At 31.4% G+C, this 23,453-nt stretch overlaps 2 protein-coding genes across 3 annotated transcripts; one reads left to right on the top strand and one right to left on the bottom strand.

Annotated features, from left to right (window-relative positions):
* Positions 1-1,256: 1,256 nt before the first annotated feature.
* LOC140814974 (uncharacterized) lies at positions 1,257-22,853 on the bottom strand. Of its 2 annotated transcripts, XM_073174067.1 has the most exons (5): positions 22,738-22,853; positions 2,554-2,646; positions 1,966-2,229; positions 1,741-1,861; positions 1,257-1,645 (listed from the first exon to the last, which is right to left on the bottom strand). In XM_073174067.1, exons 2-4 carry the CDS (start codon positions 2,620-2,622, stop codon positions 1,778-1,780), a joined length of 417 nt encoding a protein of 138 aa, XP_073030168.1. In that variant the 5' UTR covers positions 2,623-2,646; positions 22,738-22,853; the 3' UTR covers positions 1,257-1,645; positions 1,741-1,777. The 2 variants fall into 2 exon arrangements, 1 of the variants encoding a protein (XP_073030168.1); XR_012114227.1 differs by lacking the exons at positions 1,257-1,645; positions 1,741-1,861; positions 1,966-2,229 and adding an exon at positions 2,316-2,424.
* LOC140814824 (uncharacterized) lies at positions 4,955-7,458 on the top strand. The gene is made up of 3 exons (XM_073173916.1): positions 4,955-6,174; positions 6,272-6,611; positions 6,920-7,458. Exons 1-3 carry the CDS (start codon positions 5,475-5,477, stop codon positions 7,002-7,004), a joined length of 1,125 nt encoding a protein of 374 aa, XP_073030017.1. The 5' UTR covers positions 4,955-5,474; the 3' UTR covers positions 7,005-7,458.
* Positions 22,854-23,453: the final 600 nt, after the last annotated feature.

Here is a 23,453-nt window from a genome sequence, read left to right as displayed (position 1 = left end):
TTATGGAGTAACTTAGAGGATTCAATCGGCGGAAAGGTGAGTTTCTCCATTTTTCCTCAAGCATTTCACTGTTTGCATTCATTTATGCTAGGTATGATCTGCCGTCTGTTGATTGCATAGGTCGATCATACTGTTTGGTCTGGTAGATATCTTATAATTCCAAGCTTTCCATGGTATTTCACTGTTCTGATACCGTTAATACTGAAGTCAGTGGGATGAGTTGTACAAAGGAAATGCAAATGGTCTTCCAAAGGTTTTGATGCATTTCATGAACTTTATTTGCAAAAACAAGCATGATTTTACAATTAAACCATGCACCCAAATTCCAATAACAAGCAGAATGCCACTTATATATTATAGTTTTGGCGAAGGGGGTAATCTTTTGCAATTTCTTTGGTTCATGTTAATTTTTGGTTTACAATTTGGTTTATCTCTAGATATATTTTTTTGAAGAAGCAAAGAAGTGATATCCAAATTATAGTGGTTTTGCTTTTTTATGGAGTAATTATAAGGATTCAATAAGCAGAGATGTGAGTATCTCCATTTATCCTCAAGCATTTCAGAATTTGTATCCATTTATGCTAGATATGATCTGTTGTCTCACTACAACAAATATGAGTTTTCGCGGTGCGCATATATGCTATTCGCAGCGTACAATGTACCCTGCATAACTATAAGCTGTTGAAAGTTTGAAGATAACAATGGCGTGTATCGCGCGCGGCAATTAATACTTTTGGCGGCGTGCAATGCGCGCTACGATTAATATTATTTGCGGCGTTTTATCGCGCGCGGCAATTAATAATTTTGGCGGCCTGCAATGCGCGCTGCGATTTGTATTATTTGCGGTGTTCTATGCATGCTGTCATTAGTAGTTTACCACGGCGCGCAATGCGCGCTGCATTTAGTATTATTCACGGCGGACAACGTGTGCTGTTATTGATGTTTATATTCAGATCATTCACAGCGTGCAATTTGCACGCTGCAGTTAAAGTTATTCACAACAAAAAGTATATGCTGCTCATGAGGGGTTTGTATTAAGATTTTTCATGACATGCGAGATGCGTGCTATTGAGGTGTTTGTATTAAGTTATTCACGATGAGTGCTACACGTTTCATTAAGGTTTATTCACGACTTGCAAATTGCATAGGTTGTTAATGCATTAATATTATGAATAAAAGTGAAATGAAAAAATCTAAACGCAAATAATTATCATAACATGATCATCCAAGAGGAATAATGTCTATTATACATTTTCTAATATAAGAATAAAAATTTTAAAACATAACAATAGTTCACTTAGTAACATGATTGTTATCAAAAAAAAAATGTAGATCTTTCCAATCAGTAGAATCTATATCAGTCACACAAAACTATAAGTTTAGACATCCATGCGATTGTGCTACCTATTGCATCGTCGAGATAAAGCATTTCATCATTTGGGCGTATCAAGTCTACCTTCTCCATCAAAACTTTATCAACCCAAACTTTCCAGCAAGACCCTCCAAGAGGAATGTGATGCACTTTTGCTTTTGGCTCTTTTGATGCAACTCGACCTTCTGCAACAACTTCATCACCACACCAATGAAGTAACTTACATTTAGTATTATCATGGATACCTTCATTATTCACATTCTTAAATTTTGTCTGCATATAATTAAACAATAAAAAATTATTACTTATTTCATTTTACTTAAGCAACAAATTTGGTTTTGAAGTCAAAACAACTTAAAGATATTTACCTGAGCAATTGCTACATTTTGCATAACATTATTAACTTTACCAATTTTTTTTTACACCGTTGATATCACTACTACTGCCAATATCATTGCCAATGCCACTACTAATGCCACCACTAGCAACCTAATTTTGACACAAAAATTATGTCAATTAATGTCACAATGTAAATCCAAGAATTTAACTGTACATACTTAAATTATTTTATCTAATATTGGTTAACTACTAACCTGTTCTTGATCATTTTGTTGACTCATACTTTGGAGAAATATGGACCTCATTTCTTGCATTTCTTGTTTAAAGTTATTCATCATACTTTGAAGCTGTTTAATAGTTCCATTTTGTTGAATACAAGCACCAACTTTCGATGATGTAACTCCAAAGCCCATCCCACGCACTCTTCCTCGAGCTTCCTTGCCAAATACAAGGCTAATTGCATCATCGGCAATGTTAATTGTATTTACAGATTTGGGTGGACATTCTTCTATTTCTCTCTACAAAATATAACAAAGATATATTTTGAGTAAATAAAAAAATTTTCTAACTTTCTACAAATAACAAAGATAACATAGATTTATTATCATTTTCTCTCCAACACCTTGACTGCTAGGTTGCCCATTTTTTTTCTTATGAGCCTCAATCCAAACTTTTGATCTTGTAACTGGTGCTTCTGCAGGAATTTTTTCTCCCTTAACAAAGAAACATATAAAATGTATAAAAAGTCATTAGAAAACAAATTTAAAAGATGCATCATTACTTAAATATGAAAACTTTTTTAAAAAAACTAGATGAATTTTTTTATAAATAATAATATTTACCATCACGTGGGCCAAACGTGCATAACCTCTCTGGCTCATTGTGTGATTGTAGTCTTGTTTTATCCTCATATCCTCATATATATATATATATATCTATTATCTATTATTATATATATAAATATGTCACTTCTATTGTGAAATTACTTTGACACCCTTATTAATTATGAATTTATGTTCTTTAATTTAATACCAACTTTGGCACCCTTATTATTTATTTATGTCATTTAGTACCAAGGGTGATATGTACATATGGTCATTCAATCTTTGTGTCGTTTTTTATTCTTCCGTTACTCACAAGAACATGGTTGTTTTGTTCTCTTGACCCTTATTAATTATGAATTTTTGTCATTTAATATCAACATTGGCCCCCTATTTATATATGTCCTTTCATACAAAGGTGAAATGTGTCGTTCAATCTTTGTGGCACTTGCCTTATTTTACGAGCCATTGATAAAGTCCATATCTATATTGTCCTTCGCCAGGACGAGAAGGTCTGTGTCTCTGAATCTCTACTCCATTGCTTTTTTTGGCTTATTTCTAGCTAGATTTTTGATGTGCTTTTAGTTTTATATATTCTTTAACATGCTGTTTTGATTACATAAGGATCGTTTTTGTGATTTCGGTTTTGAATTTGGGTTGTTTTTCCTTGAATGGTGCATTTCTGAGTCGTCCTTGATATATTAGAAACAGAATTAGAAGATTTTGTTTTCTCGAGTTGTTCTGTTCAAGGGGAAGCAGAAAACTAAGATAATTAAGGTAATGTTTTCAAATGCGGTAGAATAGTGGAACCACGTTGCTCAATAGTTGAACCATTCGAAGAAGTCTTTAATGAAAGATAAATACGAGTGTAAGATATTTTGGTATCTTCTTTAGATGTTCTCTTAAGGCACCTCTTGGTTCATGGAATGGGATGATAATGATCTATGATATAGGGATAATAAATTGATAGTTTATTGATATGAATAACATATTTTCTAATGTTTTGTCGGTGGACATTGCTCAATCGGTGCCATTCAAGAATTTTTGTTTTCCCGTAGGACTACATTTTTTCCTCTCGGTATATAGTGTATTTGTGAGTCAGGGTCATTGATCACGCTTTGTAATGCGTGGTCGGCGTTCCTCTGCAATTTCCGCATTTGTTGCAAGGTATGTGTTTAATTAATGTTGTTCATCTATGGGTGTCGACTTCGATTATATGGTGTTATCAGTGAGTTTAATGATTGTAGCAGCTGTGACGTTGTTGGGTCTGGTGATGCACATGGCGATCGGTCCTGTTTCTATCTCCGTAGGTGAGTTAACTTGTTTATTTTTACTCTTACTATCTTTTTTAGAGTTCAATTTTTCCGATTATGCTTTTGTGAGAATTATTCTATTTATTAGTTGTATTGAAAAAGAATTTGTTTTTTTTTTGTTTTGGATTAAACAGTAAGTTTGTTTTAAAATCTTGAAAATAAGAAATTTTTTTCTTTTTTGTTTTTATTGCAAAAATTTACATTGTGGATCGGTTGAGCTTTCAAAAAAATTTGGTGCTTTTAAAGAAAATTATAATTAATGTCATATATATTATTAGCTATATAATAATAGTATAAATTGTGTCTTAATTTTAGTCAATTAAATATTGGACGTAATACTTTGAACACTAAACTTTTGAGGGACAAAATTTTCTACATTCAAATTGTTGATATTAACATTAACTTGCTAACTACTTCTAATTGTACCGATTCAGATATGGTGAAATATAATTTATTTAAAATTTTAAATTTATTAGGGAACAAAACTATTACTTTTGAAAATTATATATACATACTCAGATACTTGCATAAGACTTACATTCATGACAACTAAATATAAAATTATATATTCATTATTCGAAACATATGTCTATCTTACATTTCCTTCATAGTATAATAAATTTGAATAATCGGTTCTAATTAGTCTAAATAATAAAACAAAACAACCCACAAATTAAAAAATCGTTTTATCACACATAAATTGTGGTTATAAGCTATACGCCACATTAAAAAAAATTGTATTGGTTAAATTTTTTTCGCTCATATTTATGTTCCTTATCATAAGAGAAAATATTGAACGCTCATATTATTTAACTTATGAATAAGATCAGTTGACAATTGCACGTATATGGAACCATTGAAAATTAGTATGTTTAATTTTAAAGTTAATGGATGTTGTCATATAAATGCTTATAATAATATAATATATTATTTTTTAAGTAAAATAAAATAATAAATTACGTGTATATTTTTTTAAACTTATTTATATCATCACCATTGTAGTTATGTTTTAATTCAATATAAATATAATATTATGATTATCTGCATACTTTAAATCTCGTGCCAACTTAGATAAAGATTTAAACTTAGCAGTGACTTGATGATTATTTCTCATCATGTGTCGTTTAAAGAAAAAATATAGGGTGAAAATATACTAAACGTAAAAATTTGAAATACAAACAATTTAGTCATAAATTATATGGACCAACCGTTTTGTCCACAACATTAATAGTTTCATGTCATCCTGTAAGAAGAAATAATAGTGTAGCTAGCTTTTAATTGAATATTTATGGTGTCAGGTGTTGCTTCCGATGCCTTGTTGCGGGTGGCTTGCTTACCTGTTTGTGAGTAATTTGTTGTGCAAGCTTCTCTTTAAAGATCATTTATCTTTTCTGATCTCTATTTCTAAAGTCAATCTATTCGTTTAATTTCTCTTGTTTTATTTCAGTCACAGAGTTGCAATTAAATTATGTTAATACACTATCTGCAATTCCAACATGTAAATTTTGTGGGGCATTCAGATTTCCGCATGAACCCCCTACATTCTGCTGTGACCGTGGTAAAATTCGTCTTGTTTCACCTATTGCACCAGTGGATTTGGTTAATCCTTTCGTCGATCCTTCTTCTCCGATGGCTGTATCATTCCGTCGTAAAATACGCTTGTATAATAGTATATTTTCATTTACATCATTCGGTATACGGATTGACAAAAGTCTAGCATCTCTTAATCATGGGGTGTACACCTTCCGAGCTGCTGGACAAGTGTTTCATGCATTGCCTCCACTTGTGCCTCAAGAGGGAAGACCTAAGTATTTTCAGCTTTATTTCTGGGATAATGATAATGAGTTACATAATAGAATGTCTGCGGTAAATGAGGATGCTGTTGATGAGGCCACTATGATATTATTGATGCATATTATGAAACATAATCCTTATGCAGAGCTTCTTAGAAGAATAAATGAATGTGCTTCTATTCGAGATATCCGACTGCACATAAGCAAGAACGTTCCTGTTGATCAGAGGTGTTATAATTGTCCTTCAGCTGATCAGGTTGCGGCGATTTGGGTTGAGGGCAATGATAACACTAATATCCCTTATGATAGAGATATAGTTGTGCGATCGAATGATGGTGAGACCCATCAAATCAGACCCTATTTTGGTTGTTACGATCCACTACAATATCCTCTTTTTTTCCCTTATGGTGATTGTGGCTGGCAACAACATATTCTAAAATTTTCAGGAGACTTGCACAATACATTTACGGGGGCAGCTATGTTGCCATCTGAAGGTTTTTCTTCATTTGATCAAATTGTTGCACGCGAAAGTCATGGTAAGGTTTGGTTTTATGTAATTATGATTTTCCCAAAAATGAGTGTATCATGTACATCGTTTTAATGTATTTTTGTTATTATTTTTCATTTTTCCAGTCGTTCGTGGGAAAAATGTTAGGATGGTATCATGTCGGGAGTATTATTGTTACAGGCTTCAAATTCGAGAAAATTCATCTTCATTGTTGTTGTATGGTGGCCGGTTATTGCAACAGTTTGTTGTCGACATGTATATTAAGCTGGAAACTACTAGACTTGATTACTACAGGCGAAATCAAGCAGAAATTAGATCAGAACTATATCAAGGCATTGTTGATAGTGTGGTAAATGGCGAAACACGTGGTCGGGAAGTTGGTCATCGTGTGGTACTTCCTTCTTCTTTCATTGGGGGCCCAAGGGATATGCGTAAGCGGTATCTTGATGCGATGGCGTTAGTAAGGTATTTCGGAAAACCTGATTTATTCATTACAATGACTTGTAACCCTGAATGGCCCGAGATTAAGAATAACTTGTTTTGTGGTCAAACTTCCAACGACCGACCTGATTTGGTTTCACGTGTATTTCGTGCGAAGTTGGTTGATCTGAAAGATCAAATAATTAAGAAAAAGATATTTGGTTCTGTTGCAGCATATGTTTATGTAATCGAATTCCAAAAGAGAGGTCTGCCGCACTGCCATTTTCTTGTTATATTGGACTCTGGGTGTAAAATTGCTTCACCGGATATGTATGATAGATATGTTTCTGCAGAACTTCCCAACAAGGATTCCTTCCCACGCTTATTCGACTTGGTTTCACGTCATATGATGCATGGTCCCTGTGGAAGTTTGAATAGGAGGTGTCCTTGCATGCTTAATGGAAGATGCAAACATCACTATCCTCGAGCTCACTCAAATCAGACAATACAAGGGCACGATGGATACCCAATATATCGAAGAAGAGACAATGGCCTTTTCGTTGAGGTAAGAGGTTGCCCACTAAACTCCCAATGGGTTGTCCCTTATAATCCCTACTTGTTGTATCGTTATGATTGTCATATCAATGTTGAAGTTTGCTCAGGCCTTACAGCAGTGAAATATCTATACAAGTACATCTATAAAGGACATGACAAGATATCTGTCCATGTCTCTCCTTCTGGCTCGGATACGTATATTGACGAAATCAAGAGCTTTCAGGATGCTCGATGGGTTTCTGCTCCCGAGGCAATGTGGAGAATTTTTGAGTTCAGTTTAAATGATGTTTCTCCTCCAGTTATTAATTTGCCTTTGCATCTACCCAATCAACAATGTGTTACGTTTTGGAACAATCAAAACTTGATAAACGTGTTGGATTCTGAACATGTGCAGAAAACTATGCTAACTGAGTATTTTTGGACTTGTTATGCAGACATTGATGCAAGGCAGTACTTGTATTCAGAGTTCCCTCGTTATTTTGTGTGGGATAGTGGGAAGAGAGTATGGAATAGAAGAAAGCAAAAGAAGGTAATTGGTAGGGTAAATGCTGCTAACCCAGTAGAGGGTGAGAAATATTATTTACGTCTTTTGTTGCTTCACGTTCGAGGCCCTACATCTTTTGATGATTTATTAACTGTTGGCACAAGACTTTGTTGCACGTTCAAAGAATCAGCCCAGGTCAGAGGGCTATTAGAATGCGATGAAAGTAGTTTCCAATGTCTTAATGAAGCCGTTGATTTCCACATGCCTTATGCTTTGCATAGATTATTTGCAACAATACTTGTGCACTGCCAACCAGCTGATGTCCGTAACTTATGGGACACTTTTTACTGATCTTTGTCTGAAGATTTTGTAAGGGGTAACCTCATAGATGAAGTTGAGATAATGTGTGAGACACTCCGATCTGTGAGTAATTTTTTGGAAAGCATGGGAAAACATGCAGATATGTATGATTTGCCGAAATTTCCATCGATATCAAGACAACGTGATATGGTCGAATCCAGAGAAATAATGGATGAAAAGTCTGTTCCAATACCTTCAAGTGACCTGCTTGCTCACCAATATCTTAATACTGATCAAGCGATAGCATACAGCATGATCATGGATTGTATTGATCGAAACTCCGGTGGAGTATTTTTTGTTAATGGACCTGGGGGAACCGGCAAGACGTACTTGTATCGTGCTGTACTTGCAACAGTTCGCTCACGAGGAATGATTGCCCTTGCCACTGCTACATCTGGTGTCGCAGCTTCCATTCTACCAGACGGTCGAACGGCACATTCGCGCTTTAAGATCCCAATTGAGCTACATGAAAATAGTTACTGTTCTATCTCGAAACAAAGTGGGCTCGCTGATCTGCTACGTTTGACTAGGCTTATTGTTTGGGATGAAGCTCCGATGTGTAGACACTACGCAATCGAAGCTGTTGATCGAACTTTGCAAGACCTTGTTGTCAACAAAGAACCGTTTGGTGGAAAAATCGTATTATTAGGAGGAGATTTTATGCAAATTCTTCTTGTTATTCCTAAAGCAACAATTGAAGAAACTATCGATGGAAGCTTTATTCGATCGCATTTGTTTCCGTGTAATAAAATCATTCTTCTACATGAAAACATGCGTGCGAAAAATGATCCTGATTTTTGCGATTTTTTGCTCAAAGTGGGTACAGGGATGGAGCCTGTTGATGGAAATGGGAATATCAAAATCCCATCACATATGATAACTAAAGTGTGTGAAGGAAGTATTGAGTTGTCAGAAAATACATTGATTGAAAATGTATACCAAGGGTTATACGATAATAATAACTATCTTTCATCAACTTACATGACTGAAAGAGCAATTCTATCGACGAAAAATACCTATGTCGATGCGTTGAATGAAAAAATTATATCGGTGTTTCCTGGAGAAGCCATACATTTCCTTAGCTTTGATGAAGCAATTGATGACACGCATAATTCATATCCAGAGGAGTTCTTGAATGGTTTAACGCCTAACGGTTTGCCTCGTCACCGACTGGTCCTTAAAAAGCATTGTCCTATAATGTTACTCACAAATTTAGATCCATCTGATGGCATGTGCAATGGTACTAGAATGGTATGCCGAGCATTTTCTGGTAATGTCATCCATGCAGAGATTTCGGTTGGACAACATGCTGGAAAAATGGTATTTATACCTCGGATACCTCTATCTCCAGCAGAAAACGAAGGGTACCCATTCCAATTCAAACGGAAGCAATTTCCGATTCGCTTATGTTTTGCAATGACAATAAACAAATCACAAGGTCAAACAATTCCAGTTGTTGGAGTTTATTTACCAGAACCTGTTTTCTCACATGGACAACTTTATGTTGCTCTATCTAGAGGGATCTCGATGAAGAATACTCATGTGCTAATCAAACCAGACATTGCCAGTGGTATTGATGAATCACGAACAAAAAATGTTGTTTACAAAGATCTACTTGAGACTGTTTTTTTGTATAGAAGTCGTTAACTAATTATGTTTTTACCTCTTTGTCATCTTCTTGTTAATATTTGAGCATGTTTCTATTTTTTCATTTTTTTATTTTTATTTTCCCTTTGTGTCAATAAATTACGTTTAAGTCTAACTTCTTAGTCCTATGTTGTTGGAAAATTATACAGACACTAATAAATATCGATTCAACAGTAATAGATACTTAAAAATCATTGTACAAACAATATATTCAAAGTTAACAATATACATTTGAAAACGATATAATTTTTTTTAAAAAAACGTACTAGCGTGAACATATTTATTATTTGTTTTCTAAAACTTGTTACACCTCATAATTTATGGAACCTCAATGTCCTAAAAGAAAATCCCTATAAACTAAATTCTCTAACGAATTTATTTTAAAAAAAAAAACAAATTATACATATTTTATAAAATTAGAATGTATAGTCCAATATGTTTTTACCATACAATATATTTGAATCATACCCCATTGAGTAGTTGATGTGTTCAATTTTATGTCGATGCATGTTTTTATTTATAAATTTTTTAGTTCGTTGTCATTCTGTTTGTTTCCAAATACCAGATTATAATATCGTGTTCAATTTTAAACTTTGTGTATAATATAAACTTTCATTTTTAAAAATTTAATTACGGTTTAAGAAAAATGTCATCAAATGTATCAACCGTTATTTTATAAATTGTTGCTATAATTAGAAACGGTTATGTATAAAACACTGTTGCTAGCTTTAATTGCATTTTAATGATAAATCGTAGCAACAATTAACAATTGTTTTCACATGAATCCGTCATTGCACGCTAACAGCAGTTTACGTCGACCACTGAAACCTTTTGCACCAGCCTTGTTTGTCTGGCATGCTCCAAATAACTAACTACTAAATTGCCTAAACTTTTGTCGGTTTACCGCCCGGTTGCGTATTCAGTTTTTTCGATAATAAAAAACGAATGCTTATCCATTTTTTCGACAAAAAAAAAAAACGAACTTTTGAATTTGTTGTTTATTTCAACAACGATTTACAAACAAAATGTCAGACAAGTAAGAGACAAAATACACCATTAAAAAATATCATCCCTATACTATGATTAATTTTAATCTTGTGAAGATTCCTCAACGATTTAAACCATCGTTAAACATAAGTTTTTTTTGTAGTGGATTTATTAAAAATATCGTGAAACTATAAGTTTTACATTGATGAAAAAATACATAAAATTTTATTTACTTTAACCAATAAAAGTTGCATTAGTATATACGTATGTTTTAAACAAATAATTTTAGTTATTTTGGAAATTCCAATTACTTTGTTTATATTTATATTTTCCCATTATAGATGTATGATAAATAAATCTATTATATAACATAAGATTTAAATATTTTAAGCTGGATTTTCTATATATGCTTATTATTATTGATTCAACTGAAAACTTATCTTTGACTAAATGTTTAACGAAAAAACGATTTTTAAATTATATAATACAATATTTTTTTTAAAAAATGTATAAACAAATAAAGTTTCTATTTCATACCACACACACATCTTTTATATGAAAAAAGAAATCATCTAAATTATAGATGAATATATTAAATTCATATATTATAATAAATTTACAAATAATAAGAATATATATTTTTTCTCTAGAATTATAATACAATTTTAATGAGCCATGAATATATTAAATTTTTTTAGCTCATCTCGATTATAAACACATCAAATTCAAATACTCCAGAATTTGCTCGGCTAAGCTCGATTACTTACCTACTTGTATGTGGCTTTATTTATCTATTTCTTCATCTTCTTTTAAAATGTATATTTTATCACCAATATGTCTGTTAATAGGCTCATGTGTCAACTATTACAAAATAATGATAGTTTTCATATTTACTTTATATATTTCACACTTTTACTTATAACAAATATCAAAAAATATTAAGTTTATTTATTATAAATAATTTACGAATTTAAAAAGAATACAATATTTTTTTTCTAAATATATAATATAAAATTTAAATATTAGATGACAATTTATATTATGATTATATATATATTATGATTTATATTTCTTAATCTCATTTAGGCTTGACAACAACTAAAACAAACTCGCGAGCCATGAATATATTATTTAAAAAAAATGAGATCGTCTTGATTATAAACACATCCAACTCAAATAATCGATAATTCATTTCGGCTCAACTCACCTCGATTACTTGCCTACTTGTATGTGCTTTTATTTATTATTTATTATTCTCTTTTCTAATACTTATATTTTATCCTTCAATGGTTCATTCGTAGTCTAATTAATCATATGTTAGATTATATATATATATATATATATATATATATATATATATATATATATATATATATATATATATATATATATATAACATATGATATATATATATATATATATATATATAACATATGATATATATATATATATATATATATATATATCATATGTTAGATTAGATATATATATATCATATGTTAGATTAGATATATATATATATATATATATATATGATATATTAGATTAGATATATATATATCATATGTTAGATTAGACATATGTTAGATTAGATATATATATATCATATGTTAGATTAGATATATATATATATATATATATATGATATATTAGATTAGATATATATATATCATATGTTAGATTAGATATATATATATATATATATATATATATATATATATATATATATATATATATATTTTAAACTTTTATTTATAACAATTATAAAATAATTTATATATATATTTAATATTTTTTACACTTTTATTTATAACAATTATAAATTAATTTTAAAAATAATTTATTATATTAAAATTATGCATTTAACTAAGAATACTATTTTCCCTGCTTTTAATTCAAATTTTAATAGCTATTTAAAATTTTGCCTTATTCTTGTTAAGCTAATTCATACTCGATAAAATCTGAATAAACTCCTAAGTAATGAATATATTCTTTAAATAAAGCTTCAGTTCGACTCGATTATAATGCGTCAAAATCATATATTCAAGATTTCAGGTAGAAATATTTTATTACTTGCCCTACTTGTTTGATGCTTTATTTGTTAATCTTTTACCTCTTCTGTTAAAATCTATATATGATTGTTCACATGTTCGCTTTTATCTCAAGATCCAAGTATTAGATAAAACTAATAATAATAATTTATTTATAAATTTATCAAAAAAATATACAGGAATCAAGTAAATTTATTTTAATAAAAATACGAATTGAAATAAAAATACTACAGTTTTTTGCAACAACATCTTTCAGCTTTAATAAAAATAAATAGCTATTAAAATTTGTGCTTTATATTTCTTATGCTCATTTTGAGCCATTATGTTTTCGTAAAACAAAATTTGACCTCTGCATGATTATAAATGAATATCGATTACTTGCCTACATTCACGTGGCACAATTAATTTTTTTTTTATCATTTCAGTTTTATCAACTCTTATTTTAAAACCTATATTTGATACTGATTTAAATAAAATATGCATAATATGTACTTCAATTTAATTTCTTTTCACATCGTATATAAAAATGTTATTTATGCAAAAGATTGGTACATATTCAAAACGGTAATAAAAAATAGTGGGACGGTGATGCGAAACCAAACAATGAATGAGATTTACTTAAAATAATTGCCCTTTCAAATACTGTATATGAAAGTTACTGAAGAATGGACGGTTTCAAATATTAATAGAAACATGTATTACATTCCCTTCAATTCATACCGTTATATATGCAGTAAACGTTTTTTAATTAATCAACACATTTATGTTACTTCATTTCTTGGAATTGATTTACACAAGCTTCACCGTGTAAACTTTGCTTCATATAAATAACAGGTACAAGTCAGCACGAATTACAGCAACCCCTTTGAAACATTGCAAACATCGAATATATTCTGACATGGATAAACCAAGGAGCCTCACACACAACCGAGAAACTGAGATTGCTACAGCCTACGTTGACATCATTAAAGGTTTTAAGGAAAATCAATCGGATGTCGTCATCGATGCTCCCGTTCTTCGACAAGGATATGAAACCCGAACAGATACAGATTCCATAACAATCAAGAAGTCGACACTCATTGACAATCATGTATGTAATTTATATCTTATTCCGACCAAGCATCGTAATATCGTCACTTATATCAAAATAGGACGATCTTCACAATTTTTTATATTGCTTCACTGAGATGTAATCAACATCAGCTTCATATATATTTGGAATACTCCTACGTTAGACTTCATATAGGTTACCCGTTGCTTTCTATTATATATTTGTATGGAAATATGATTTACTCTCTTTTTTCTTGAATGTGATCTCCCAACTTAAAACCTTGTTGCAATAGAAGTTTTACACAAGTCATAAGATAAAGAAAACAATCTATGGAGCATATGTGTTTTATCTTATATTTATCTTCTGTGGTAGGCGACCTTTTTGGGTTCAAACCGAGTGTTGTATTTTTCCGAAAATTCCTGAAAGCTAACCCAAATTTCGGTGAAAATGTGTTTCCATTTTTTCTTTTTATCAAGTGATTATTGGATGAAAATTATTTGAGACGCTTAAGAACAACTCAATCTCTGTAAACGTCAATCTCTGAACTACGCTTATTTGTATTTTTGGTTTCGGCTAAAAAAATTCCCGAACTTTCTTTTATTTGAAAATTTCTCCAAAACACTCTCCTAACTCGTATCTTGTATAAAAATATTGTTTTTATCATTATTGATCTCTTTCTACTTTGCTAAGCCTTCCCTTTTTTTTAATTTAAGGAATTGACTCTCCGTACTCGTGCTGGAATTCCACAACGTATGCACGATCTCGCTCTCATCGAACACGACATTGTGATAGCAAACCTTAGAGCTCAACTCTGTGAAGAAAAACAAGAACATCAAGAGCAATTGTTGGGCAAAGACTTGGCATATGAAGACTTAAAGAAGGAGAAACTTGAGTTAAAAGAACTTAAGGACCATCTTCAAGCTGACGTACAAGATGACCAAGAACGAACTACACGCTGCCCAAACAACAGTCAATGAACTATATAAATTACGTGAGCAGATGGTAAAGGAAGCCCATTCACTCCAGAACCAAATTAAACATCTTGTGCTGACAGAAAACCAACGCCGTCAGCAAGATGAGGAAACCATCCAAGGGCTGCAGAGTTCAGTGCAAGCCTTGACTACTCAAAACAACCAGTTGCACAACCATGTTAATGATCTTCAGTATGCGTTGGCCACCTTGGTTGATGATCCCGAGGAATAGCCTCAAGAAGATCTTATGGAAGATGAAGCGGAGGGAGAAGGAGAAATTTTAGACAATTAGACTATATCTCTGATAAGAGCGTTAGCTCGTGGTCTATGATGTAATTTATTTTGATTTGTACAAACTTATGTTATGACACATATGACGCAACTATGTTAACAATAATATTAATGCATTAATTTTTTTGAAGTAACAAAATATTTCCTTTTCTATGTTCCGCTACAAAACCTTGACACCAAATATACAACAGAACTGATCACACGCTAATGGGAATATGACAGCTAGAAATTTTTTTAAAGTGTCAAAATATTTCGTTGTCTAATTCCCACTACGAAACCAGTAAACAAAAATTAAAAACAAAAACATAAGGGAATAGCAAATGGTGCTACAGATATCTTGTTTTTAAATTGAAATATAGCAGCGTATGGCCTGTTCGCAGCGTTTTAGTGACAACCGATCCCTCGATTGATTTAGCTATTTTCACTTTAAAAGGTCTTATAATGATGGCGATCATTATACAAGCATATGGAGAAGTTGAGTCTGGGGTGAAGTTCTCTGTATTTTTGTTAGCTTATGATTCACCTTCCAACTTGGAAGGGTCTAGACATATTATTATTTTGGTTACATACTTATATAATTTAATTTAAATTAAAGATAATATTAATTTGAGATATATAATAAAATATAAATATAAGGAAATTAACATTTTTTTACTTCAAACAAAAAAAAAAATTGATGGATCAATTAATAATTTAATCCTACTAATTTGTATTTTTTTATTTTAATTTTTTCAAAATATTAATGTGACATTGCAGTCTGGAGTTAAAATTGATTACATGTTGTTACAAATAAGTAATTAACACAGTCTATAACTTTCAAATTTAATATAAATTATTATTGATGTATTTTGTGCAAGATTTTCATCATTATTTATAGATTGCAGTAAAAAAATTTAGTAGAAAGACCTGTCGGCTCCTTTACATTGTCCTTGTTTCTATCCATCCATAAATAAAAATGTATGTATGTACATATATACAAAGTTGATATTTATATTTCATTAAATGTTTTTTTGTTCCACTTCATATGTAAAATATTTGTCAAATTTATTCATAAATGGAGTGTATATATCAACTCTATTATATATATATATATGATGTTTTATTATTTTTTTATTTTTTTTAAGGAGCTTTAATTATCAAAATATCTATACAAATTATTTTTCTTAAAATCTATAACTATCATATCTTGATGCAATATTATTTTATCTTTATCTTCATTTTGAACTTTCAAATGATCAATCACATAAAAAAAAAATTATAATTTATCTTTTTTTATGTGTTTCACTAAATTAAACATTATTATATATATATATATATATATATATATATATATATATATATATATATATATATTATGGACAGTGAATCTACCTCTATGGACAAATCACGTTCAATTTTAACAAAGAAGTTCAATTTTAGTTTTATTCTTTTTTTAAGTAATTTCTTAAGCTCATTTGGACCCATGATATATTCTCAAAACAAACTTTTACTTCAGAAAGCTTATAAATGAATCAAGCTCATACATTATAAACCTCGGTTCAGCTCATCTCGATTACTTGCTTACTTTAACGTCCCTTCTTTTTTTTTTCCCTTTCATTTTTATTACCCTTCTTTTAAAACCTATATTTTATACTAATTAAAAATAAATTATGCATAACCTCTACTTCAATATAATGTCTATTCACATCCTATATATAAACGATACTTATGTAGAAAAATAATACATATTCAAAACATTAAACAAAAATTATGGGACACTTGGATGCAAAACCAAATAATGAATGAAGTTTACTTAAAACCATTGCCCTTTGGAATTTTTTTTTCAACCGTTTCTCAATAATTGGAATTGAAAGGTCCCAACAATCAATAAATATATGTATTACATTCAATTTTAAACGTTATGTAGAAAACGTTTATTTACATAATAATACATTTATAATAATTTATTTTGTGGAATTGATTAACCTTCGTAACCATGCTACATATAAATAGAAATTGTATGATGGAACCAATTACAGCATCCCATTCTATTCATTGCAAACATCCAATTTATTCCCAAATGGTGAAACCCAACAGCTTCAAACACACACAAGAAACTCATATGGCTACACCCAACGTTGTCATGATTAAAGATCTTAAGGAAAATCAATCTGATGTCGTCATCGAAGCTCTCGTTATTCGACAAGGCTATGAAACCGAAACAAATAAAAGTTCCATAAGAATCAGAAAGTCGATACTCATTGACAAGCAGGTATGTAATTTGAATATTATTCCGAGCACGCATCGTAATATCGTCGCCTATATCAAAATAGGACCATCTTCACAATTTTTTTTCATCTTCGCTTAACTGAAATCAACGTCATCTTAATATATATTTATGGTACCATACTTTATCCTTTACTTGTGTTATCCTTTGCTTTCTGTTTATTTGTAGGGAAATATGATTTACGCTATAATGTTCTCGAATGTGATATCCCAATTTAAGACCTTGTTGCACACCAATAAAACATACTTGATATGTAATCCACTGGTGAAAAAAATAAACTTCAACTATGTTAATGTCAACCCGAGCATCGAACTTACTATCCAAACAAGGTCTGTGATTACTGAATTTCAAGCTATTCGACCCACGCTGCCAATGGGTATCAACTTCAAGAGATTTAATGAAATCTCTCCTAAGCTTAATGCAAATGAAGACCAACGTAAGATTCATCTTTGAAAATTATTTCAAATTGTTTTAAAAAAAAATGCTTCATTAACTTTGTGCTAACTTTGCAGATTTAATTGGTTTTGTCAAAAACGTTCGACCACTTCGTAATTTAACGAGGCCGAAGACCGGAACAATTGGACATTTAAGAGATATTGTCCTCATGAATGAACGGTTATTGATGATAAACGATGACTAAATACACCTACAAAAATCATTTTCTTTGCTACTGTTCTTTACCCATTTTTAAGTGCACACTTTTAATGGTTATATTTTCAACAGGTACGAAACTATAGATATTGGCTTGTGGGATGATTTAGCTGTCAATGAAGGCCAGTTGATGAAAAAAAATGAGTATCTTGCACCTATTGCGGCTATATGCAACCTCAGAATGCAAACACACAATAGTTATACTAACCATCAACCCTCTTTATTGTTTCATCATGCTTACAAATAATAACTTTCATTTCTGCTCTCGATGTTAGATGTTTCTCAGTTGAAATCTACACCAACACATATGTTATACTCAATCCACAACGCTCCAGATCAATTGAACTTACCGAATGGTAAGATCACTTTTAATATCTCTTCATCGTGAAGCATTGCATCTATTTTTAGCTATGTTTCAAGCTCATTATCTTTTGGGCCGATCTAATATATTTATCTAAAATAAATTATTCTTTCGCATGTTATGTAGAAGATTTAGAACATTTATATTTTATTACTTAATGATATATTCCCGGTCTTCATTTATGTTATTACATAACCGGATATAAATATCAGGTTGCACGCGACTGACACTATACATGGAGTGAATGAACTTTGGACCAAGAAAATGTTTGCTGAAGCAGTCGAAGTAACTCTAGAACAACTTTCCAAAAAAAGGAACACGCTGACTGAGGTATTATTTGTTTCAGATTCATTGCATCATATTAACCACTTCTTATATCTTAACTATGAAATCAACAAATACTACAACTACATTATTGCACATAAAGAATAAAAATATGTTGACGAGTTTGTACGAAGCAGCGGGGAAATTCAGCTAATGACTTGGTCTATCTCATTTTTGATATACTTGTCTTTATCAATTCTATTTTAACTATTTAAAATACATTATAAATCACCAAGAATAAGAACCAAATTTCTACATACTTTCATTAATTCTTCAACGTTTATGATAACCCTTGTTCACTTATATAAACTTTGTACTCTCGAAATATTATGCATGAAAATATAAAACATCATAAAAAAATATATGAACAAAATAACTAAATCTGCTCTCTGTTTTTTTCTTTTTTTAGAACAACTACTACTGTGTTGAGGGAAGAATAAAGAAGCTCGAAAACAACTCATCTCTATTTTATGATGCGTGCAACCATTGTAACAAATATGCCACAAAGACAACAAGTGGAATGTCTTGCCTTGACTGTACAAATATGCCCATTGAAATAGTTCCAAGGTTTTAATTAACTCTACTTTCATTCTTCGTTAAATATATCCTGATTACTACATACAATGATGCGCCTATTATATACGATCTCAGGTATAAACTTAGTGTGTTGATTGAAGATGGAACTGGCATCGCAAAAATAACTATGTTTGGAGAAATTGTTACAATGTTCATTGGCTGTCCTGTTGAAGAATTCATCAAAACCCGCAATAAGGTAGGAAATAATACGTATAAAAATACGTTTACTACTTATTAGAAAGGAAAAAAAAAACATTTTCACCTCATCATATCATTTGCAAGTATATAATCTAATGTTTATAAATCTCACATATGGTGCAGGAAATCGATGATATCATCACTCCTAACACAGAAAGCCATAGATTTCTGTTCAAACTGGATAGGACTGTCACAAATAGTGAAGACATGGTTTCAATAATTGCTGAAAGTGTTCAAAAACCACGCCCGATCCACTCCAAAAATATCCCTACAAAAAAACAGAGATCGTTAATACGGCTAAATAATGCAAGCAAAGATAAAGCAAAGAGCTGCGCTTCCACATCTTCGAAGAGAAACGTTCCAGTTACAAGAGAATCACACAACATCAATAAAGAATGTGAGGACGACGAGCTTCTTAAGGAGTATACAAAACGAATTAAACGACGGACTTCATGCAGAAAAACAAACACTGCTTCTATGGCGACCAAATGAAGAAGACGTTATGAGATTTCTTTTTGTGTTATCAACACTCATTTAACTTTTTAATAGTACTCATTTCACTTTTTCTTAACTACTTTTTGTCTTATTGGAATGAATTCAACATCTCATATAATATAATTAGTTATAAAATATTTTGTTCTAATGTCTTAAAAAAAATTCGTTTCCCTTATTATCACACGTGCATCTTCCTAGTATATATATATATATATATATATATATATATATATATATATATATATATATATATATCACAGACTTAACTCTATTTAGTAGCTTCAAAACATAATAATCTAATCGAACATGCTGTAACAGTAACTTTGAGTGTGATAGGTTCCTAAGAAGTCATTGATTATCACGGTAGTTTCAAAATATAAAATTTAAATAGCTACAGAAGAAAATATGCTAATCATTTTCATCTAAGCAATCAAGATAATTTACTACCAACATCATGAGAAAGATATGACAGTAGCTTCTGTTTTTCTCATATATCAAACCAATTGGATTATGTTTTCCTCATACATCAACTCTAGTTTCCGCTTTCTCATCCTTTCACCACTTAGCAAATTTATTATTCTAGCCAACAGTCACACAAACATATAAGAGGGAACCAAAATCTCCATATCCATCAACAGATAATATATGTTAGAGAAAAATCTACATCTATAGATATTATAACCTACCATGACGAGTGTGGGGACCCGGACGCTAATCATCTTCTTAATCATCTTTGGGATTTAATTATCAATTAAGATAAACAGGGTCTAAAATTTTTTCTTTTTAAAATATAAGTGCGGAACGTAATGGAATTTAACTAATATACATCTCAGTATAAAAGTACAATAATGTACAACAATTATTCAAACTAATCTAAGGTTCAACTACTAAATTTCAAGTATTAAACCAAGTCTACATCCAAGTCCGGAATCACCACTCTAATCTCGATCTCTCATCATCCTCTTGACCCTGATCTTGACCCACCTGTTTTCATGCACACATACAAACACGACAACAGCCAGATAACTCCGGTGAGATATACATATCCCAGTATAAACAATGTATACATATGCATTTAATATAAATATATATAAAAGCATAAACAATTATTAAAACATGTATCCAATCTGACTACATGAATCAATACGAATTTGTATTTAAGTCAATGACTTGTTATCTTATCTCAACTTATTTCTAACCTAGGGATCCCGATCTAATTTAGACTTCGGCATGCTGTATCGAATGTATACAATAGAAGTCGTTCTACATCTAAGCTCATCGATACACTGTAAGTCTAGAGTCTTAGCGGTTCTGACAAAGATTCGGCGGTTCTGCCCTAGCTAGGCTGATCTGTCCTAGACTCAAATTCTTGCTCTACTATAATTCAATAGTCTAAACGTATCAATCTGATAATTTGCAAATGTCAATGCAATAAAATAGAGTATGTGATTTAGGGAAACTCAAGTCAAACCTAACTTGAGTTGTGCAATCCCGAATCAACATTTATTTATACCTTTATCTTTCCGGTCTGATGAAGACGAAGTCTTGTATTCCAATCGGTCCATACTCAAATCTGGCAATGATAATCGCATAGATACAATATCAGTATACAATTCAATTCAATACCTGTTCTTATCAATATTCAAATCGAAATATACTCTGATCAATACATAATCTGATTCATATCGGAACAATGTACAATCCAATTCATATCCACGATATCACGATACAATCGAAAATCATTACTGAATCTGATCAATCTAAATCAACTGATGTTTCGACGGCATAACAATACAATTTCGATATCCCGTCAATCTCAACCTCACAGATATACTACCAAAATTCATAATCAGTATCAGTACAATTCATAATCTCAATATCGGTATACTTAAAATCAGTAATAACACACTCTGATATCAAATCTCAATTAATTCAACTCTGAAAATCATAACAATTGTATAAACAGTCTGTTCTTTAATCTGACTTCAATTATACAACGCCTAATGTAGCAGAAACATCATATCTGATTCGTATTCAATTTTGACAACATCATAAATTCAAATCATGTCTAAACGTAACAAAACTTACGTCCAGTTGTAGCCTGCGTTAATAGGAACACAATACTGAAGTCATATTTGAAATCGAACGGACGGATTCTTCGTAAATTAAATTCTAAAATCACGAATTAAAACTTCTCCCCAAACTCTCGATTTTCTTTTGAATAGTCCGAAGGATAAACATGTTAAAATTGTCATCACCGAGGCGTGTTATGTGAAGGAGTGCGCCACTTGCCTTGCTGCATGCATGGTATTATATATATATATATATATATATATATATATATAGGCGCCACTTTCCTTGCTGCATGCATGGTATATATATATATATTGGCGCACTCCTTCACATAACACGTCTCGCGCATATGCGCGACACAACCCGTGCATATGCGCGAGACCTACTGGTCTCGGTGATGACAATTTTAACAACTCGCGCATATGCGCGCTTTATCTCGCGCATATGCGCGAGTTCTTCTGGACCCCTCGCGCATATGCGCGTGTTTCCTCGCGCATGTGCGCCGGCCGTTTGAGATGTTCGGCCCAACATCTTGAGATGTTCGGTTCAGTATCTTGGCTTATAATGTAACGATGTCCGGCTTCTTCATTTAAGTTCGTATAACCTCAATCATGTCAATTAATCAACGTCTGATTATAGTAATTAAGTCTCGGGCATTACAACGAGAATATAATGACAATTTTTAAAAACATACTTCTAAAATAGCTTAACATTGGAGAAAATAATAAGAAATTACAAGTTAAATAACACAAACACAATCTTTCAAAACTAAATTGTAAATCATGATACTACTTACTGATTTTGGTCAATAACAGTGAATTAATACTTACTTGAAAGGAAGATGATAGTGTCTTCTTTACAACAACGTCCCCCTGATTTTGGTCTATAAATTCAGGCTTCAAAAGACTAAGATCTCGTGAAGCCGCTCGGCCGGTATTAACTTCTCATATAATATTAATATCCGCAGCGTGCTTTAAATGCACATCGTTACTGCATAGGTTATTAACAACACACATAAATGCAGGCTGCGGATAGTATATAATATTACTATCTGCAGCGTGCTTTTAATGCACACCGTTATTGCATAGGTTATTAACAGCACACATAAATGAACGTTGCGGATATAACTATCCGCAGCGTGCTTTTAATGAATGCCTTTATTTCTGTCAAGTGCAAAAATATTAACAGCGCACATTTGGTGCACGTCGTTAAAGGTAATATTCGCAGCGTGCTTTTAATGCATGCTGTTGATGACGTGCCGCGGAAAAGCATTTTTCTTGTAGTGTCTGTTCGACTGGGTGAGAAGTACTGTTATAATTTGTTAGCTCAAATAATGGAAAGATTTGGTGTGTAGAACCCGTAACTCAGTCTACGTATAAGCCATGCATAATTCTAGTATTTTAAATTAAATTGACTTCATTGCATGATTATTTAAATGCATTTATTTGAAGTTAATTATTTTAGCCAGCAGTTTAAATTTTGTTTCTTTTCAGTTAATTCAGTGAGGCCGGACTGGAGTCGGAGTTTAGAGTTAAAATTTAAGATT

Source organism: Primulina eburnea, chromosome 15 (genome assembly GCF_022965805.1).
Source record: "Primulina eburnea isolate SZY01 chromosome 15, ASM2296580v1, whole genome shotgun sequence".
Classification (NCBI taxonomy): Eukaryota; Viridiplantae; Streptophyta; class Magnoliopsida; order Lamiales; family Gesneriaceae; genus Primulina; species Primulina eburnea.
Note: the sequence above shows the minus strand (reverse complement) of the source record. Positions and strands in the feature narration are given on the sequence as shown.